The sequence below is a fragment of the Piliocolobus tephrosceles genome, chromosome 16 (assembly GCF_002776525.5).
Source record: "Piliocolobus tephrosceles isolate RC106 chromosome 16, ASM277652v3, whole genome shotgun sequence".
NCBI classification, from domain to species: Eukaryota; Metazoa; Chordata; class Mammalia; order Primates; family Cercopithecidae; genus Piliocolobus; species Piliocolobus tephrosceles.
Genome location: NC_045449.1, coordinates 58,865,108 through 58,883,565, shown reverse-complemented (window position 1 = coordinate 58,883,565; position 18,458 = coordinate 58,865,108). Strand labels below are relative to the sequence as shown.

General features: G+C 46.0%; 1 protein-coding gene across 5 annotated transcripts in view; it reads right to left on the bottom strand.

Moving 5' to 3' along the window:
* RGS9 (regulator of G protein signaling 9) overlaps positions 1–18,458 on the bottom strand; it is a 92,808-nt gene that overhangs the window by 20,456 nt on the left and 53,894 nt on the right. For all 5 annotated transcript variants that reach the window (XM_026456763.1, XM_026456766.1, XM_026456764.1 and 2 more), the window contains 4 exons: positions 15,620–15,733; positions 11,380–11,495; positions 6,265–6,352; positions 3,688–3,826 (listed from right to left, as the gene is read on the bottom strand). In XM_026456763.1, the coding sequence (XP_026312548.1) occupies positions 3,688–3,826; positions 6,265–6,352; positions 11,380–11,495; positions 15,620–15,733 (457 nt within the window). The remainder of the gene's footprint in view (positions 1–3,687; positions 3,827–6,264; positions 6,353–11,379; positions 11,496–15,619; positions 15,734–18,458) is intronic.

Genomic DNA, 18,458 nt, shown 5'->3' with positions numbered 1-18,458 from the left:
CAAATCAAACCAACACCCTTGCCATTTTCAAGCCTCCCTTGGCAGTAGAACGGAGAAGTTACGAGAATTTGTCTCCTTGGGTGAAAGGTGTTTGGGGAGGTGTTGAGAGCAGTGGTTCTCAAGTGTGGTCCCCCCAGAAGCATCAGTTTCACCTGGGAACTTCTCAGGCCTGCCCCAGTCCTCCTGATGAGAAACTCTGGGAGAGTCACCCTGAGCCTGAACAGTCTCAGGTTTTACTGAACAGTCTCAGGTTTTACAGCTCACAGCTTCAGATCCTATCAACATTGTCTGTGATTCAGCCAATGTTGTAAATGTAGCCAGTTGCATAAAAGCTCTACAGTTAAAAGTACACTAGACCCAGAACTGCTTAATTTGTTTCACTTCTTCTCATATGCTGCATGCTACATGCCAAACAGGTGAGACAGCTGGTCATGTACTGAGACATAGTCTGTCATCATTTGCTCACATGAGGATACCTAAACAATTAACAATTAACAACTACCTGAACAGTCTCCAGGTAATCCTGCTGTACCTTTAAGTTTGAGAACTACAGTCTGTAACCCTACCCATGAAGTTCCACCTCGGCGTGGTTCAGTGAAGCCAGCATGAGACAAGAGGACACCCCACCTCTCCTCTCCAAGACTTTCTTTCAAGGAAGATGAGCAGCCAGGAGTACGGGGCCCACTTCTAAGCCACTGACAGCCCTGTCTGCCCTGTGTTTTGGCTGTAAAGGCGAGAGAATACCAAAGCAAAACCAAAAACAACCAACACTTAGAGTCCAATTATGGGGATGTTTACTGGGACCCTGGGCAATTTCAGAGAAGCTTCATGAATGCTTGTCACTTTTAAGCCAGCGGAAAACTCTAGTCATACCCAGTACGGGACAAAGCCCACTGCAACAAACCAGGGATTGAGATATTTTAAAAATTTATTGAAATGGCACTATTCTAAAGACTAAGTGGGAGCAGTAAAAGTTACGAGAACTAGAATAGAGTCTAGGAATAGGGGTCATGGAGCCACAGGGATACGTTGAGTGTATCGCCATAGGACATGGCTGTAATGGCATATAGAGTCCAGTGGGCATATGTGCCATTCTTTTCTGAAGTTACCTGACTGTTCCATTCTGGCTTGTAGCTGGCCTCCCTGGGCAGCCCCTAAAAGGCTATATGAAAACTACATTTTTTTTTTTTTCTTTTTGAGACAGAGTTTCACTCTTTCACCCAGGCTGCAGTGCAGTGGCAAGATCTCAACTCACTGCAACCTCCACCTCCCAGGTTCAAGCGATTCTCCTGCCCCAGTCTCCTGAATAGCAGGATTATAGGCACCCACCACCGTGCCCAGATAATTTTTGTATTTTTAGTAAAGACAGGGTTTCACCATGTTGGCCAGGCTGGTCTCGAACTCCTGACCTCATGACCTGCCCGCCTCAGCCACCCAAAGTGCTGGGATTACAGGCGTGAGCCACCGCGCCCAGCTGAAAGCTACATTTTTAGGAACCAAAACGTTTTAAAATACATTAAAGAGGATTATTAATAAAGAAACCCTGCTGAGAATCTTCTAGTAAGAAAAACACAGAGACACCCCACTGATTCAAAAAAGGATGAAAATGGCTAATCTGGCTTGGTGGCAATTCTAAATTATTACACGCTTTAAAAACAAAGTAAAAATATTTTAAAATGATACAATAAAAGACTAAGTAGAAGAAATGTAAATTAGAAGAAATATAAATCAGGAAAGCTAATCAGCATTTACCATTCACACAAACCAATGTATATAACCTATATCATATAACCTATATCACATAACCATATCATACACTTTATCTCATATAACCCATATCACATACTCTATCTCATGTAATCTACATCACATAACCTACATCATATAATCTATCTCATATAACCTATATCGAATAGCCTATATCACATAACCTACATCATATAAACCACATCACATAACTGATCTCATATAACCCACATCATGTAACATATAATCTATAATCTATATCATATAATCTATATCACATAACCTATATCAGATAGCCTATATCACACAACCTATATTATATAACCTATATCACATAACTGATATCACATAATCTATATCACATAACCAATATCACATAACCTGTATCATATAATCTATCTCATATAACCTATATTACATAATCTATATCATATAACCTATATCACATAATCTATTTCATATAATGTATCACATAACCTATATCATATAATGTATCTCACATAACCTATATCACATAACCTATATCAGATAGCCTATATCACATTATAACCTACATCATGTGACCTATATCATAAAATCTATCTCATATAACCTACATTACATAATCTATATCATATAACCTATATCATATAACCTATATTACATAATCTATATCATATAACCTATATCATATCTATCTCATATAATCTATATCACATAACCTATATCAGCCTATATCACATTATAATCTATAGCATATAACTCACATCATATAACCTATATCATATAATCTATCTCATATAACCTATATCAGATGTTCTATATCACATAGCCTGTATCATCTAACCTATATCACATAACCAATATCCATAACCTATATCACATAATCTATCTCATACAACCTATATCACATAACCTATATCAAATAGCCTATATCACATAACCTATATCTTATAAAGATACTTTGCCATTAAAGAAATCATTGCCATAATGAGAAGTTGAAGCACCCAAAGAAAGTCTTGTCAAGGATGGCACCAAAGAAGAATGAAACTAGTCAACTTCTCTAAGGCTAACTCTGAGCCTCTGATTCTAGTTTCTTAAGAAAATGATTGATTTTTCTCTCAGGTTCACTTCATGTATTTTTTTAAAAATTCCCACCACATTCACACTTTGTTAATAATCCAGAGGGCCATCTGGATTCTCACAGAGTCTTACTACAACCACACACACACAAATTTGTCTCTTCTAGACACTATGCCTCTATGTGTAATATTTGCTTAGGGCCAGGGTGGTGAGAATTGCCATCACTCTACAGCAGAAACTAAGAGCTCGGCCTTGAAACCCAGGCAGACCTGGCTATGAATCCCAGCCCCATCTCTGGTGAGACCTTGACCAAGCCACTAGATTCTGGAGCAGCAAAGCCTAACTTGTGGGCTGTCTTTGAGCATAAAGTTCTGTGTTTTGCACAGTGACTGCACCTTGTAACCTCTCAATAAATGAAGGCTGTTATAATAATGCTAGCATTACTAATGCCATCACTCCTACCTGCCTACCACTGCAGAGTGGGGCCCATAAGGATGCACACGTTTTCTACAGGAGTCCCTCTAGGCCCGTGAGTGAGGGGCTCAAGGCAAGTCCACTCCAATAGACGGGGTAAGAGATGGCTGACAATTCTGGGTTCTTTTTCTCTCTCTCTCTCTCTTTTTTAAAATATATACAGAGACAGGATCTCACTGTGTTGCCCAGGCTGGTCTCAAACTTCTGGGCTCAAGCAATCCTCCCACCTCAGCTTCCCACAGTGCTGGGATTACAGACATGAGCCCCCAAGCCTAGCAGCATCCCACAACCGGCAAAGCGCTGTCCACGTATCATCTCCCTTTTTCCTATATGTAAAGAATTTTCCAGGTACCTAGGGATGGAAGGCCTATCTGGACCCTGTATCCTCAGCACGGATCTACCTACCTTCTTCATGAGCATGTAAATGTGGGTCTGTGCGGCATCCAGCACGTAGCGGTGGGGGTGCTTCAGCCCCTTCACGGTGATGTCCATGGTCTTGCCATCTATGTTGATCCAGCGCCTCGCCCCTGGGGCCAGGAACAGCCTGGAGTGGGAGGAAGATGTTAGTAAAAGTAACTAAACCAAGTCGGTTCATGAAAAGCTCACAGCTGCTTGGAAGGGAAGGACTGATACGACTCAGGTTCCCCAAGGTGAAGGTGGCAGTTTTTTTTAGGAGACGCTAAAGAGCGTGAACTTTTAAAGAGGTTGTCAAGCAATTTTTCCTCGAAGCAAGAAACATCCAGTATTGGGAATGCGAATATTTAACTTTGATGTTTCCAGCCTCCAGGAGAGAGAGCAAGAAGGGGCTGGGGTAAGCCTGGGTCAGATTAGGCCCTGGTCATGAGGGTGAAAAACTCAGCCTCCAACTTCACACCTTCTACACCAGGATTCCAGGGCCGACCTACACCAGGATTCCAAGGGACCAGGCTAAGACACCTTCACACAGGTGTTCTGGGGGTCTCTGCTCTCCCTCTCCCAATCCAGATGTGCTTTGTAATGAATCTCACATGCTGCGGTGAGAGGCAGCCCATGGTCCCAGAACCCAGAGGTCTGACCCCCTGGGCAGACAGGCCAAGGCTCCCAGTTAGACCAAACTTGGCCACACTTCCTGAGCCTGTGGCTCTACCTGGGATGTTGGGATGCAGAACTCTCTCAGTCTTTCCAATTCTGAGCTGTTGCTGGATTAAAAATACTCACATGAATATTTTCCCACCTTTCTAAGATGTACATTAAAATTTTGGAATTCAAATTGAGATTTACATAACTAGGGAGCCTGGGGAAGAAGGAGAATCAAACTAACGGCAGAGGCAGCAGGCTTCCTGTAGCAGATTTTCAGAATCAGGAGTTGCGTGTGTGTCACTGTGTGTAAGGCAGTCAGGCACCCGTTGTACTGCGAAGGATGTCATGGAACCTTCCTGGACCGTCAGCCCTCCCCACTGCACCACACCCGCACCCCCATTTCTCTCAATGCACGGATCCCCTCCCTGTGGGAGGAGCTGGGCAAATTTGCAAGAGAGTGCATGAACCCCTAAGTATAAGAAGAAGTGAGACCTCAAGCTTTTCTCTTCAGTGCTGCACGTGCTTCTCTGGAAACCGGGGTGTTGCAACCTAAGTTCATTTGCAGGAAGGACATCCAGGATCCAGAGGCTAAGTCTTCAGAGGAAGGGGCTGTTTGGCCTGCTATCCAAAGTTCAGCACCACAGTCTCGTGGCTGCAAAGGGCTGGTTCCAGCCCAGCGTGGTGCTTGGGCTTTGGGAAACGTGGCTAAGCATGTGAGTATGAACTAAAAATGCTGGGCCCTCGGTGTCCAGGACTCGTGTCCACTGCAGCCAGTGCAGATGAAAGAACCCACAGAGGCCGGGCGCGGTGGCTCAAGCCTGTAATCCCAGCACTTTGGGAGGCCGAGACAGGCGGATCACGAGGTCAGGAGATCGAGACCATCCTGGCTAACACGGTGAAACCCCGTCTCTACTAAAAATACAAAAACTAGCCGGGCGAGGTGGCGGGCGCCTGTAGTCCCAGCTACTCGGGAGGCTGAGGCAGGAGAATGGCGTGAACCCAGGAGGCGGAGCTTGCAGTGAGCTGAGATCCGGCCACTGCACTCCAGCCCGGGCGACAGAGCAAGACTCCGTCTCAAAAAAAAAAAAAAAAAAAAGAACCCACAGAGATGGGACCACAGCAGGACAGGAGCACCCACCAGGCCTGCAGGGGGAGTAGCGTAGGGGAAGGGGAGTGTGGCTTTCAGCAACCTTGGGGGCCTCATCACACCTTCCCCCCCTTCTCCACTTGATCATTGGAAACAGGACTGACCCTTTTAAACTGGAACGCTTGGCTCTTGTATAATTTGGAGGAGAGATGGGCCTGGAGAGGGACAGACTTACTGCTGCTCGGAACAAGTGGGGGCTAGAGCCGTGATGTCAGGAATGAGATGTGCCCACCCATGTTTGTACCCCAAGCTGCGCTCACTGTCCCAGACACGTGGGAGGAGCTCCCTTCCTCTGTGATCCTCACATCTCTAAGGAATAGGTTTTCCCATGTTGCTGCTTCTCTCTCTCTCTCTCTCCCCTCTCTCTTGCTCTCTCTCTCTCTCTCTCTCCCCCCCCCCCCCACCCCTTGCTCTCTCTCTCTCACACACACACACACACACACGCACAGCCCTCAGGACACCTAAGAAGGCTTTAGTCAAAGACAGAGCACTCTGCACTGTGATTCGGGACAGCTTGCTTTTTTAACCCCTAGACACATTCCCATAGGAACAGGAGACTCACACTGCATGTCTCATCAGGCTTTCTTCAGGGAACCCCAAACCTCCCAAAGCAGCGGGGAAGTATTTCTAGCATGGCAAGTACAGTGAACCGATGCTGACCAGGGCCCAGCCAGCCACCAGTCTGTGGTCCTCCCGTCCTATCTCCACCTCAAGCGCAATGAGGTGGTTCTCGGAGGCCCAGGGGAAGGCTTTCCAACGCCCTGGCTGATGCTCACTTGTAAATCTCCTCTGCTTTCTCCTTGACCTTGGACTGATCTCCATACTTCAGATCCTCGCAGGCTTCCCAGAACCCCAGATTCTCTCCTGTGTGGTGAGAAGTCCATGTGGATGAGGGCCAGGCAGGAAATAAGTTGGGAGAAGAAAAGAGGAAATGAAAGAAATGAGTCAGCCAGGATGGATTCCATTTCCCAGCTCGGTGAACACCTTTCCTGCCACAGAACAAGCTGTGATGCTAGACAAAAATACTCCTTGAGGAAAAGAGCTACATCTTCACTTCTACGGCCTGGGAGAACATTGGGAACTTAGTAATTGCTCAATACGTGGTCTTTGAAATAAACTAGATGGGCACCTACCATGTTTGCAGCAATGCATTCACACTGTGGCGGCTTCCTTTCCTCCAACAATACACAGGCCAGTGTTCATATCACCCCCCAGAGGTTGTCATACTCTTTTTTATTCTAGAATTTCGCTGTAGCAAATATTGCTTGAATAAGTTCGCACATGAATAGGCTTATATACATGCGTTGCTACACTACGATTTTCTTCATAAAGACCTCCTTCCTTTGCTCCTGTTGAATGACTGTGCGTGAGTTCTTCCTCCTTTGTTTGGCTGTGCTTAGAGAACCCATCATTTCCAGTCCCTGAGCGGGCATATTCCAGGCCACAGTTCTTACAGAGAGGCTGCTCAAGCAGCAGTGCTGATGGACTGACCCTCAGGGAAGGTCTGGCCAGGAGCAGGACTGAACTGAGCATCACCTGAGCCAGGGGGAATTGGCCCAGAAGGAAAAGCCAGGTTCCCCCAAATCCTTCATCTCCCTCCAACTCAAAGTTCTCTAACCTGCAGCGCCCAGAGGCACCATGCATATGTTCACACGGTGGTCCCAGGTGGCAATTTTTGCCTGGGAAAATAAAGATGATCACGAGAGAGCAAGTGTGTGTGTGTGTGTGTGTGTGTAAATCGTGGAGTGTGTCACAGTGTGGAGAAATGAACAAAATCCTCTCCTCTCCTTTCTCAGTACAGTTGACCTTGAACAACTAAGTGGTTAGGGCGCAGACCCCCATGCAGCGGAAAATCCAAAAACTTAACTACAAATAGCCTGCTGTTTACCAGAGGCCTTACTAATAACATAAACAGTCAATAGATACATAAGTGGATATGTATCTACATATCTATTGTATGGATTCATGATACCTTTTCATAACTTTTTTCTATTTCTAGGCTGTGCAGTTCATCTGCAAGTTTTTTCAGATTGCTATAAATCCCCCCAAGTTTTTAAATATATTTACTGAAAAAAAAAATCCACCTCTATGTGGTCTCGTGCAGTTCAAACCAGTGTTGGTCAAGGGTCGACTGTATTGTTTTAAAGCTCCTGGGTGTTTCATATTAGAAAAGGCTGCACAATTCTAAACTAGTTGGCATTTGTCCCACAGCTCTGTAGAGGTCCTTCCTCTTCAGCATGAACTTTAGGGCGTTCTTTGGACCGAGATCACAGACCAGTGATGCTCTTCACTAAAATGTAATTGACCTGACAACAACTGCCATGTAAACTATCTTGCCCACAGCAAAAGACAGTTGATTGCTTAGTAAAATTAAGCAAGCAATTATTCATGATAGCCAAAAAGTGGAAAGCACTCAAATGTCCATCAATAAAAGAATGGATGAACAAAATATGGTGCAGACTACAAGGGAATATCATTTGGCCTTAAAAAGGAAGGAGATTTCTGCCGAGTGTAGTGGCTCATGCCTGTAATCCCAGCACTTTGGGAGGCCAAGGTGGGTGGATCACGAGGTCAGGAGTTCGAGACCAGCCTGACCAACATGGTGAAACCCTGTCTCTACTAAAAATACAAAAATTAGCTGGGCATGGTGGCACATGCCTGTAATCCCAGCTACTCAGGAGGCTGAAGTAGGAGAATCACTTGAACCCGGGAGGTGGAGGTTGCAGTGAGCCAAGATCACGCCACTGCACTCCAGCCTGGGTGTCACAGCAAGACTCCATCTCAAGAAAAAAAAAAAGGTTAAAATGGTAAAATTTATGTTACATATATTTTCCCACCAAAAATATTAAATAAGCACACAAAAATATGTACACAAAAGTTCATAGCAGCATTTTTCATAATGGCTAAAAAGTCAAAGCAACCCGGCCGGGCGCAGTGGCTCAAGCCTGTAATCCCAGCACTTTGGGAGGCCGAGACGGGCGGATCACGAGGTCAGGAGATCGAGACCATCCTGGCTAACACGGTGAAACCCCGTCTCTACTAAAAAATACAAAAAACTAGCCGGGCGAGGTGGCTGGCGTCTGTAGTCCCAGCTACTCGGGAGGCTGAGGCAGGAGAATGGCGTAAACCCAGGAGGTGGAGCTTGCAGTGAGCTGAGATCCGGCCACTGCACTCCAGCCTGGGCAGCAGAGCGAGACTCCGTCTCAAAAAAAAAAAAAAAAAAAAAAGTCAAAGCAACCCAATGTCCACTGACTTATGAATGGATAAGCAAAATGTGGTACATACAAACAAGAAAATAGTACAGGGTCATTAAAAAGGAAGGAAGGAAATATCATGCAGTCATTAAAAAGGAACCAAGCAGCCAGGCACAGTGGCTCACGCCTGTATTCCCAGCACTTTGGGAGGCCAAGGTGGGTGAATCACCTGAGGTCAGGATTTTGAGACCAGCCTGGCCAACATGGTGAAACCCCATCTCTACTAAAAATACAAAAATTAGCTGGGCATGGTGGTGGGCGCCTGTAATCCTAGCTACTCGGGAGGCTGAGGCATGAGAACCGCTTGAGCCCGGGAGGCACAGGTTGCACTGAGATGAGATCACACCACTGCATTCCAGCCTGGGTGAGAGTGAGACTTTGTCAAAAAAAAAAAAAAAAGAACGGAAGTACTGTTATATACTGAAACACGGACAAGCCTTGAAAACATTACGCTAAGTGAAAGAAGACGAAAGGTCACATAGTGCATGATTTCGTTTATATGAAATGTCTTGAAGAGGCAAATCCATAGGGGTAGAAAGTAGATTTGTGGTTGCCTAGGGCTGGGGTGCAGGAGAGGGAGGAATAGAAGATGATTCTAACGGGTAAAGAGTTTCTTTTTAGTGTGGCAAAAATGTTCTAGAATTAGTGATGATGGTTGCACAATTTAGTGAATACACTAAAACCCCTGAATTGTACACTTTAAACAAGTTAATTTCATGATATGCAAATAATATTTCAATTTTAAAATCTTTTTAAAAAGTAAATGAGCAAATTGATGATTTATCTGCCCTATTCATACCTAAAGCCTCAGGAATCCCATGAGGAGATTGCTAATAATACGGTTTAAATAACGCAGGGAAATCTTTTCGCTGGATTCTCATTAAGGAATGAGTGCGGGGGGCAGATAATAAACTCAGGGTGTAGGTTGTCACTTTGCCACTAGATGGCACTATAACCACTTATTCACCAGTCCATCCATCTTTTCTGGGTTTTGTTCTAGAGTGGTAATTAGACTTGATTAGGGAGGTGGATTATCAACAATCCATATTATCATGTAATGTTCTGCATCCGGCAGTCAGCCAGGCTAAAGGCATGTCCAGCAGGATTCGTTTCTGGAGCAGTGCCACAGACAAGTGGATCTTGGGTAGTAAGCTGCCGTGTGCCAAGGCTCAAGCGTGATGCCCCCAGGGCTGGGGACTGAGCAAGGAAGTAAAAGAATCCCATAAGGGTAAATATTTCAATGAAGGTGGTGAATGCACAGCCTGATTCTGATCTGGCCTCGTGGTTTTCGCGGATGCTTCTCCAGGAAGTGCAGTATATTTAAAAAGCCAAAGGCCTGGTGGGGTGGCTCACGCCTGTAATCCCAACACTTTGGGAGGCCAAGGTAGATGGATCACTTGAGGTCAGGAGTTCGAGACCAGCCTGGCCAACATGGCGAAACCCTGTCTCTACTAAAAATACAAAAATTAGCCAGGTGTCGTGGCACGTGCCTGTAGTCCCAGCTACTTGGGAGGCTGAGGCAGAAGAATCACTTAAACCTCAGAGGCGTTGGTTGCGGTGAGCCGAGATTGTGCCACTGCACTTCAGCCTGGGCAACAGAGCGAGACTCCATATCAAAAAAAAAAAGTCACAGTGCCCCTTATCAGGTGACATCCAGAGATGGGATATAAAATGTGGCCCTGCCCATTCCACTAAAATCCACACCCTCCTAAGGCCCTGAAGAAATCAGGCCAGGAGTTAAGGTGATGGCTGTCAATCACCACACATTGGAATCATCTGAGGAGTTTCCAAAATTTCAGGGATTCCAACCCCCACCAATTTAAAAGCAACTTTAGGGATGAGATCCAGGAAAACATGTTTTAAAATATCCCCAGGCAGACTGAATGTGTAGAACCACTGAGCTAAAGAAAATCAGGAAGCCAGGCGCAGTGGCTGACGCCTGTAATCCTAACACTTTGGGAGGTTGGGGAGGGCAGATCACCGGAGGTCAGGAGTTCGAGACTAGCCTGGCCAACATGGTGAAACCCCCATCTCTACTAAAAATACAAAACGATAGCCAGGTGTGGTGGCAGGTGCCTGTAATCCCAGCTACTTGGGAGGCTGAGGCAGGAGAATCACTTGAACCTGGGAGGCGCAGGTTGCAGTGAGCTGAGATCATCCCACTGCACTCCAGCCTGGGCGACACATCAAGACTCTGTCTCCAAAACAAAAGAAAAGAAAAAGAAAAAAGAAAATCAGTCTGGGGGACAAAAAGAGAAAGAAAGAGAAAGCCTGCCTGTCTCCCTTCCCTTCCTCCAGGTCCATTATCCTTAGGCTGGAAGGAGCGGGGGCTCCTCGGGTGACAGTGGGGGCATCCAGGATGGATGGAGCCCTCAGAAATGCGAGGGATCCAAATGTGGATTCTGTGAGCAGGTGCAATTTTCCCCCAGACAGTGGGGCCTCTTTGAGTCTATGGAAAGAACGAGTCTTGGGCTCACGTCCCATTCTTAAAGCTGTGAAAGGAAGCGACTGTTTGAGGGCATAAGCAAAGCTCTGAAAACATCTACTGAGAAATTCCCCAAACCTTAGGCCAGACATTAAAGGACTCTTTCTAAAAGTAAATTATTTTAATTTTTTTTTTTTTAAACAAAGACCCACCACTGAATTCTTTCTTGAGGAAGTACTGGAAGCTCTGTCGACCTTTGGGGTCTCGGATCAATTCGCTGAAGTTGAAGGCCCATCGTTCCACTCGCATCTTGGTTGGGATTTCCACCCTGCAGGGATGATTTGTAAATGCACCAGATAGGTAGGGGTTGTGCCAGGCAGTGGCCTGGGTTGGGGTAAGGAGCTTTAGTCGAACGGCCCAGGGCTCAATCCAATCCTCCTCCTCCTCCCAATCCCTGCATAACACACAAGCCAAGTAATTACTTGCTAGGAAGATGCGGCCACAGACAAGTCCCCTGGGGCTCACATCAAAGACATGACCATCCCAGTGGTGAGGAAGATGACCATTGCTGGGATCCTACACTCAGGTCCCGCTCGCTTAGCCTTAAAGACAAACGAATTCAAATGCCTCCTCCAAGGCCTGGTAACAGCCTAGAGCCTGGCCAGCAGAGGGTCAGCCTGCCACCTGTATCAGGAGAGAATTCTGGAGCAGCATTGGCGATGGGTGCTACAATCACTGCCACCTGCTGGGTGCCTATCACCCATGACAGCTGCCCCTCCACCATGGCATGCCCTGGCTTCTGGTAGAAGCTGGTGGCTCCTCCTGTACCTGCTTCAGGCCACGTGCCTCGGAGTAGACCCGTTTGCCGTCTCTGCACTCCCTTTCAGGGCTTCCTCTAAGATGCAGGTCCCACTGCGTTCCTTGTTTGGAAAGATTTCCCTGATCCCAGGTAGGACATTCGAACCCAGCTAGCAGAGATCTAACATTCCAGAGAATCAGAAAAAGACAGTTTTCTCCCCTATCCCTTACGGAATTCTCCTAAACCTAACACGGACCTTTGAAACTAAGGTTTCAAGTCCATCACACCATGTTTCCCACTGATGTAGCAGCTAGGACCAGAACCAGGCATAATTCATGTCTATGGGATCCAAGATAAAGCCTGCCAAGCAAGTTTTACACTTTCCTTAAGAACAAGTGTAGAAACAATAAGAAATCCGATAACACTAATAGCTGCCATTCACAGAGCATTGTCCTATGTGAGGTACTGTGTGTTACACACATACCATTGAATCCTTAAAAAAACACTATGAGTTGAGTATTACTATCCCATTTTATTGTCAAGAAAACTGAGGCTCAAAGAAGTTAAATATTTGCCAAGTCTCACATAATTAGTAAGAAGCTGAGTTGTGATGACGACACTGGTTTGCAAACTTCCACATGCATCAGAATCACCTGGAAGACGCATTGAAACAGATTGCTGGGTCCCAACCTCACAGTTTCTGATTCAGTAGGAGTGGGTGGGGCCCAAGAATATGCACGTCTGACAGGTTCCCTGGTGCTGCGGACGCCGCTGGTCCAGGGACCACACTGGGAATCAATGCTGTAAACCAGCCTCAGAATCCTGGCTGCTTGTGAAAATCAGCAGAGCTTTCAAAAAACACCGATAGGGGTGAGAGAGCAACCCAGGCCAATTAAATAAGAGGTTTGGGAGGATAAGGCCTGAACATTGATGTTTCTGTTAAGCTTCCCCAATAATCGTAATAATATTCTAAAATCTAAATCATTAAGAACAAGACTTCCCGCTTTCATGGGAGCTAAGCTATGAGGATGCAGAGGCGTAAGGAATTACACAATGGACTTCAGGGACTCAGGGGAAAAGGGTGAAAAGGGAGTGAGAGATAAAAGACTACAAATTGGGTTCAGTGTATACTGCTCAGGTGACAGGTGCACCAAAAAAAAAAAAAATATATGTGTGTGTGTGTGTGTGTGTGTGGGTGTGTGTGTGTGTGTGTGTATATATATATAAAATAGGTTCAACAGGCCGGGCGCGGTGGCTCAAGCCTGTAATCCCAGCACTTTGGGAGGCCGAGACGGGCGGATCACGAGGTCAGGAGATTGAGACCATCCTGGCTAACACGGTGAAACCCTGTCTCTACTAAACATACAAAAAAGAAAACTAGCCGGGCGAGGTGGCGGGCGCCTGTAGTCCCAGCTACTCCAGAGGCTGAGGCAGGAGAATGGTGTAAAACCCGGGAGGCGGAGCTTGCAGTAAGCTGAGATCCGGCCACTGCACTCCAGCCTGGGAGACAGAGCCAGACTCCATCTCAAAAGAAAAAAAAGAAAGAAAGAAAGAAATGTGGCTAGTGTGTGGCTGGGCGCGGTGGCTCAAGCCTGTAATCCCAGCACTTTGGGAGGCCGAGACGGGAGGATCACAAGGTCAGGAGATCGAGACCATCCTGGCTAACACGGTGAAACCCCGTCTCTACTAAAAAATACAAAAAGCTAGCCGGGCGAGGTGGCTGGCGCCTGTAGTCCCAGCTACTCGGGAGGCTGAGGCAGGAGAATGGCGTGAACCCAGGAGGCAGAGCTTGCAGTGAGCTGAGATCCGGCCACTGCACTCCAGTCCGGGCGACAGAGCAAGACTCCGTCTCAAAAAAAAAAAATAGGTTCAACAAACATATAGGATCCACAATAAAGAACAGGGCTTCCCACTTTAATGGGGAGTTCCAGTTGTCACCCACCCAGTGCCCTCTGATCAACAGTTCTTACACAGAACACACCCTTTTCTTCTCTCCAGCAACCTCTTACCTGTCTTCAATACCATGCTCCCCATTTTACTTAAAATTCAGCTGCCATCCATCTCTCCTCCCCAAGCCCTCCTAGGACAACCCTCCTCCTGGCCAGGTTCCCTGCCTTCTCCTCCATGGAGAGCCGGCGTCTGCACACGCTTGTCCACAGGCAGACACAGGTCGCCTCTCTCATTGAGTACCCTGGGAGGCAGACATGGGCTGCAGAGAAGCACCCCAATAACCAGAGGCCACAGAGGATAAGGGAAGCCACCCCAGAAGATAGCTCTAGAGTCTTTGGCTCTGCAGTTGACCTTAGTAGACAGGGGACCCCCAACTCCAGAGAAGTGGCCTCCTTAACCCGTTGGCTGCTCAGAGCGGGCCACATGGAATAAGTACCAGTGTTGCTCGAGATGAGAAGCGGGACCCTCCCAGGCCAGTCCTGCTTACCCAGCTGGGTCAGTGTCACCTGTGTGTTCCTCATGGCCTCGGCAGTGTTGACCCAAGCTGTGACCTATACCTGGCACTCCCTCCTTTCCCATCACCCCACCTCCCTCACACACTCAGGCCTGTCCTTTCTCCCCTGTCCTCCTCTCTCTCTCCCTCTAACTTGACCATTACACCTTTCTCTTCTTCCTCCCTCTGTGTGCTGGAATTCTCCTGCATTTCTGCCTCTGCCCCCTCTTCCAAATAACACATGAGTGCAGGTCCAGTGAGCAAAGAGTGTTCAAAACTGACAGACAGAGCCAAAGGGCAAGGGAAAGTGCAGGTTTAGGGCTCTGCCCACCCAGAACTTAAGTTTACTCTAATTAGATATCAAACTTACAAAGCCATACATATGATTTTTTAATTTTCAAAACCAATCTGTTGTTAAACATAGAGTCACCATTTGACTCAGCAATTCCACTCCTAGATATACACCCGAGAGAAATGAAAACATGCCCACGTAAAAACCTGCCCATGAATGCTGATAGCAGCATTCTTCATAATAGCTAAAAGGCAGAAACCACCCAAATGTCCATCAGCGGATGAATGGATAAACAAACCCTAGTGCATCCATACCACGAAGATGATTCGAACATAAATGGGAATGAAGTTCTGATCCATACTACAAGATTCATAAACCTTGAAAACATTATGCTAGGTGAAAAAAGCTCGTCACAAAAGACCCCATAGTCTTTCCTAGATTTCCTAGAAGCACAACACCCAAGAGATGAAATCAATACACAGGTCAACTGACCAGCCTGTCCTCTTTTCCTGTATCGATTTGGTGACATATTTATTACTGTCTTCTTAGAAACTAGCTCGACTCGAGTAGCCCTTGGGATTGGCAAGTATTTGACAAAATCAGTTCCTCTTCTACTTGTGAAATGAAACATTGTCTGCCATCCAGTCCCTCTGTCATTCCTCCAATTCCAATTGTGCCATTGATAGGAAATGTCCGGATAGACAAATCCGTAAAGATAGAAAGCAGATTCATAGTTGCCTAAGGCTGGAGGGGTCCAGGGTTTCTTTTCTGTGTAATGAACGTGTTTTAACATTGATTGTAGCTCTATGAATATAATAAAAACCATTGAACTGTATGCTTTGAATGGGTGAATTTTATGGCATGTGACTTGTAACTCAAAAACGGTTTTTTGAAAACACCAATATATAAAATACATACAATTTGGCGTTTAAGTCCCAGAACTGGGTGTCATCGGTGATCCAAGGGTTGCTGGGAAGGCAGCCTGACATGATGGCATCGTTGGATGAGAACTGCTCACTGTATTTCACAATCCTGAAAAGCAAACAGAAAACAATTTCCAAGAAGCACGACACCCAAGATATGACATCAATACACAGGTCAACTGACCAGCCTCTTTTCCTGTATTGATTCGGTGACACACTTATTACTGTCTTCTTTGAAACTTCCTCAGATAGAATAACCCTAAGGATTGGCAGGTATTTGACAAAATCAGTCCCAATCCTACTTGTGAAATGAAACATTGTCTTCCATCCAGTCCCTCTGTCATTCCTCTGTACCTATTTCTTTCTTTTGTTTTTCTTTCTTTCTTCCTTTTTTTGAGACAGTCAAGCTGGAGTGCAGTGGCACAATCTTGGCTCACTGCAGCCTCCGCCTCCCAGGTTCAATCAATCCTCACACCTCAGCCTCCTGAGTAGCGGGGGCCACAGACATGCACCACCATGCCAGGCTAATTTTTTTGTATTTTTGCTAGACACGGGGTTTCGCCAAGTTGCCCAGGTTGGTCTCAAACTCCTCGGCTCAAGCAATCCACCTCAGTCTCCCAAAGTGCTGGAATTACAGGTGTGAACCCCCACGCCTGGCTTTTCTGTACCTATTTCATTAAAATATGGCCTGTTTCTATTTTATCAATAGGTTTTTAGATTCAAAGCCAACTTGGAGTGTTCAAACTTGTGTCTCTGCACCCATCTTAGAAGCCCAAAGTTGCCATAGATTCCAAGACTCTTGCCATGTTGGGTTCTACCCTTTGTCAGGATAATGCCTGGGTTTGGAAACTTAGGCCCATTATTTAAACCTGGGGCTTAATTGGCTCAAACACACTATTTGGAGGAAGGGCTAATTCCTTCTCTTCTAGCTATTTGGAAATACATACTATATTATTATTAACTACAGTCATCCTACAGTGCTACGGAACACTGTCTAGCTGTAATTTTGTAACTGTTTTTTTTTTTTTTTTTTGAGACAGCGTCTTGCTCTGTCACTGAGGCTGGAGTGCAGTGATGCAATCACGGCTCACTGCAGCCTTGACCTCTCAGGCTCAAGCCATCCTCCCACCTAAGCCTGATGATGAGATGGGACCACAGGCATGTGCCACCACACCTGGCTATTTTTTTTAAAATTCCTTGTAGAGATGGAGTCTCACTATGTTGCCCAGGCTGGTCTTCAACTCCTGGACTCGAGCAATCCTCCCGCCTGGGCCTCCCAAAGTGCTGGGATTATAGGCATGAGCCACCACTCCCAGCCTAATTTTTTATCCTTTAACAAATAGTTTCCTATCTCCCCTCCCCCCTGCCCTTCCCAGTCTGTAGTAACCTCTGTTCTACTTTATATACTTTCAAATAGCCAGAAAAGAAGATATTGAATGCTCCCAACACAAACAAATGATAAACCTTTGAGATAATGGATATGCTAATTACCCTGATCCAATCAGTATACACTGTACGTACTGAAACATCACTATGTACCCCTAAACATGTACAATTATGTGTCAATTTAAAAAACTTTTCTAAAAAAGAGCTAATTCCCTTGAGTTGAGTCAGACCTTCTGAGTTAGTGCATCTCCTGCTGTCTGGGTATTGAAAACCTGCTGTGCCTCCTCCCTGTAGTTAGAAAATTGTGTCCACAGTGAATGTGAAATGCACCTGCCCTGAAGTCTTCCCTCAGCCATGAGATTTGGACAGAACAGGATCCATGCCTTAGAGATAAACCACTGGCGCCTTAGCGACAAGCACTGGGTTTGCAATTCTATGCAGAACTCAAGCCCCCTGGCTTCTTCTCTCCCGAGACTCTCTTAGTCCACAATCAGACCTTTTTTTTACGTTTTTGTTTTTGAGACGGAGTTTGCACTGTCTCCCAGGCTGGAGCGCAATGGCACTCTCTCAGCTCACTGCAGCCTCCTCCTCCTGGGTTCAAGCAATTCTTGTGCCTCAGCCTCCCAAGTAGCTGGGACTACAGGTGCACACCACCATGCCCGGCTAATTTTTATATTTTTAGTAGGGACGGGGTTTCACCATTTTGACCAGGCTGGTCTTGAACTCCTGGCCTCACGTGATCCACCTGCCTCAGCTTCCCAAAGTGCTGGGATTACAGGTGTACACCACCTCACCCGGCCCAAACCTTTACCAGTGCACACCAGGCCCAGACCTTTACCAGGTGCACACCACCTCACCTGGCCCAGACCTTTACCAGCGGAGAAGCTGGAGGAAAATAACAGAAACAAAAAACAAAAACAAAAGAAAAAGAACTGGTTCACAGGTCAAAACACTAATGATGTCAAAATTATGGTAATGAGGGCCGGAGACAAATAAAAATTGAAAGTGTGTCTAAGAAATATCCTTGGGTCTCCTTCCATTTTCTTTCTGTTTTGTTTCATGAAACTGGGTTTATGGAACACGGAAGTAAATGGTTTTGTGTTTATCATAGAGCAATGACGATTATTATAACCCAAAGTGAATGCCCCTGAGTACACAGGTGCCCTCCTCAGCTGGGATCAGGGCTCAGTAGCAGCAGAGTCACTGAAATGTGGGTGGGGTCAGGACATATTATCTCAGGCAGGTGGCATTTTTGCAAACTGGGGACATAGGAAGACGTAAAAAATTTTTACAACAGCCCAACCCTTAACCATATTGAAGGAAGGCACTAAACAAAACACAGCATCTTCAGTCCCGATTAGTACCATGACTTGAGTCTTACACAGTCAGAATACATGATTAGTCACATCGTGCCTCCCAGGAATAAGCCAAGTTTATTTTCATGTGTG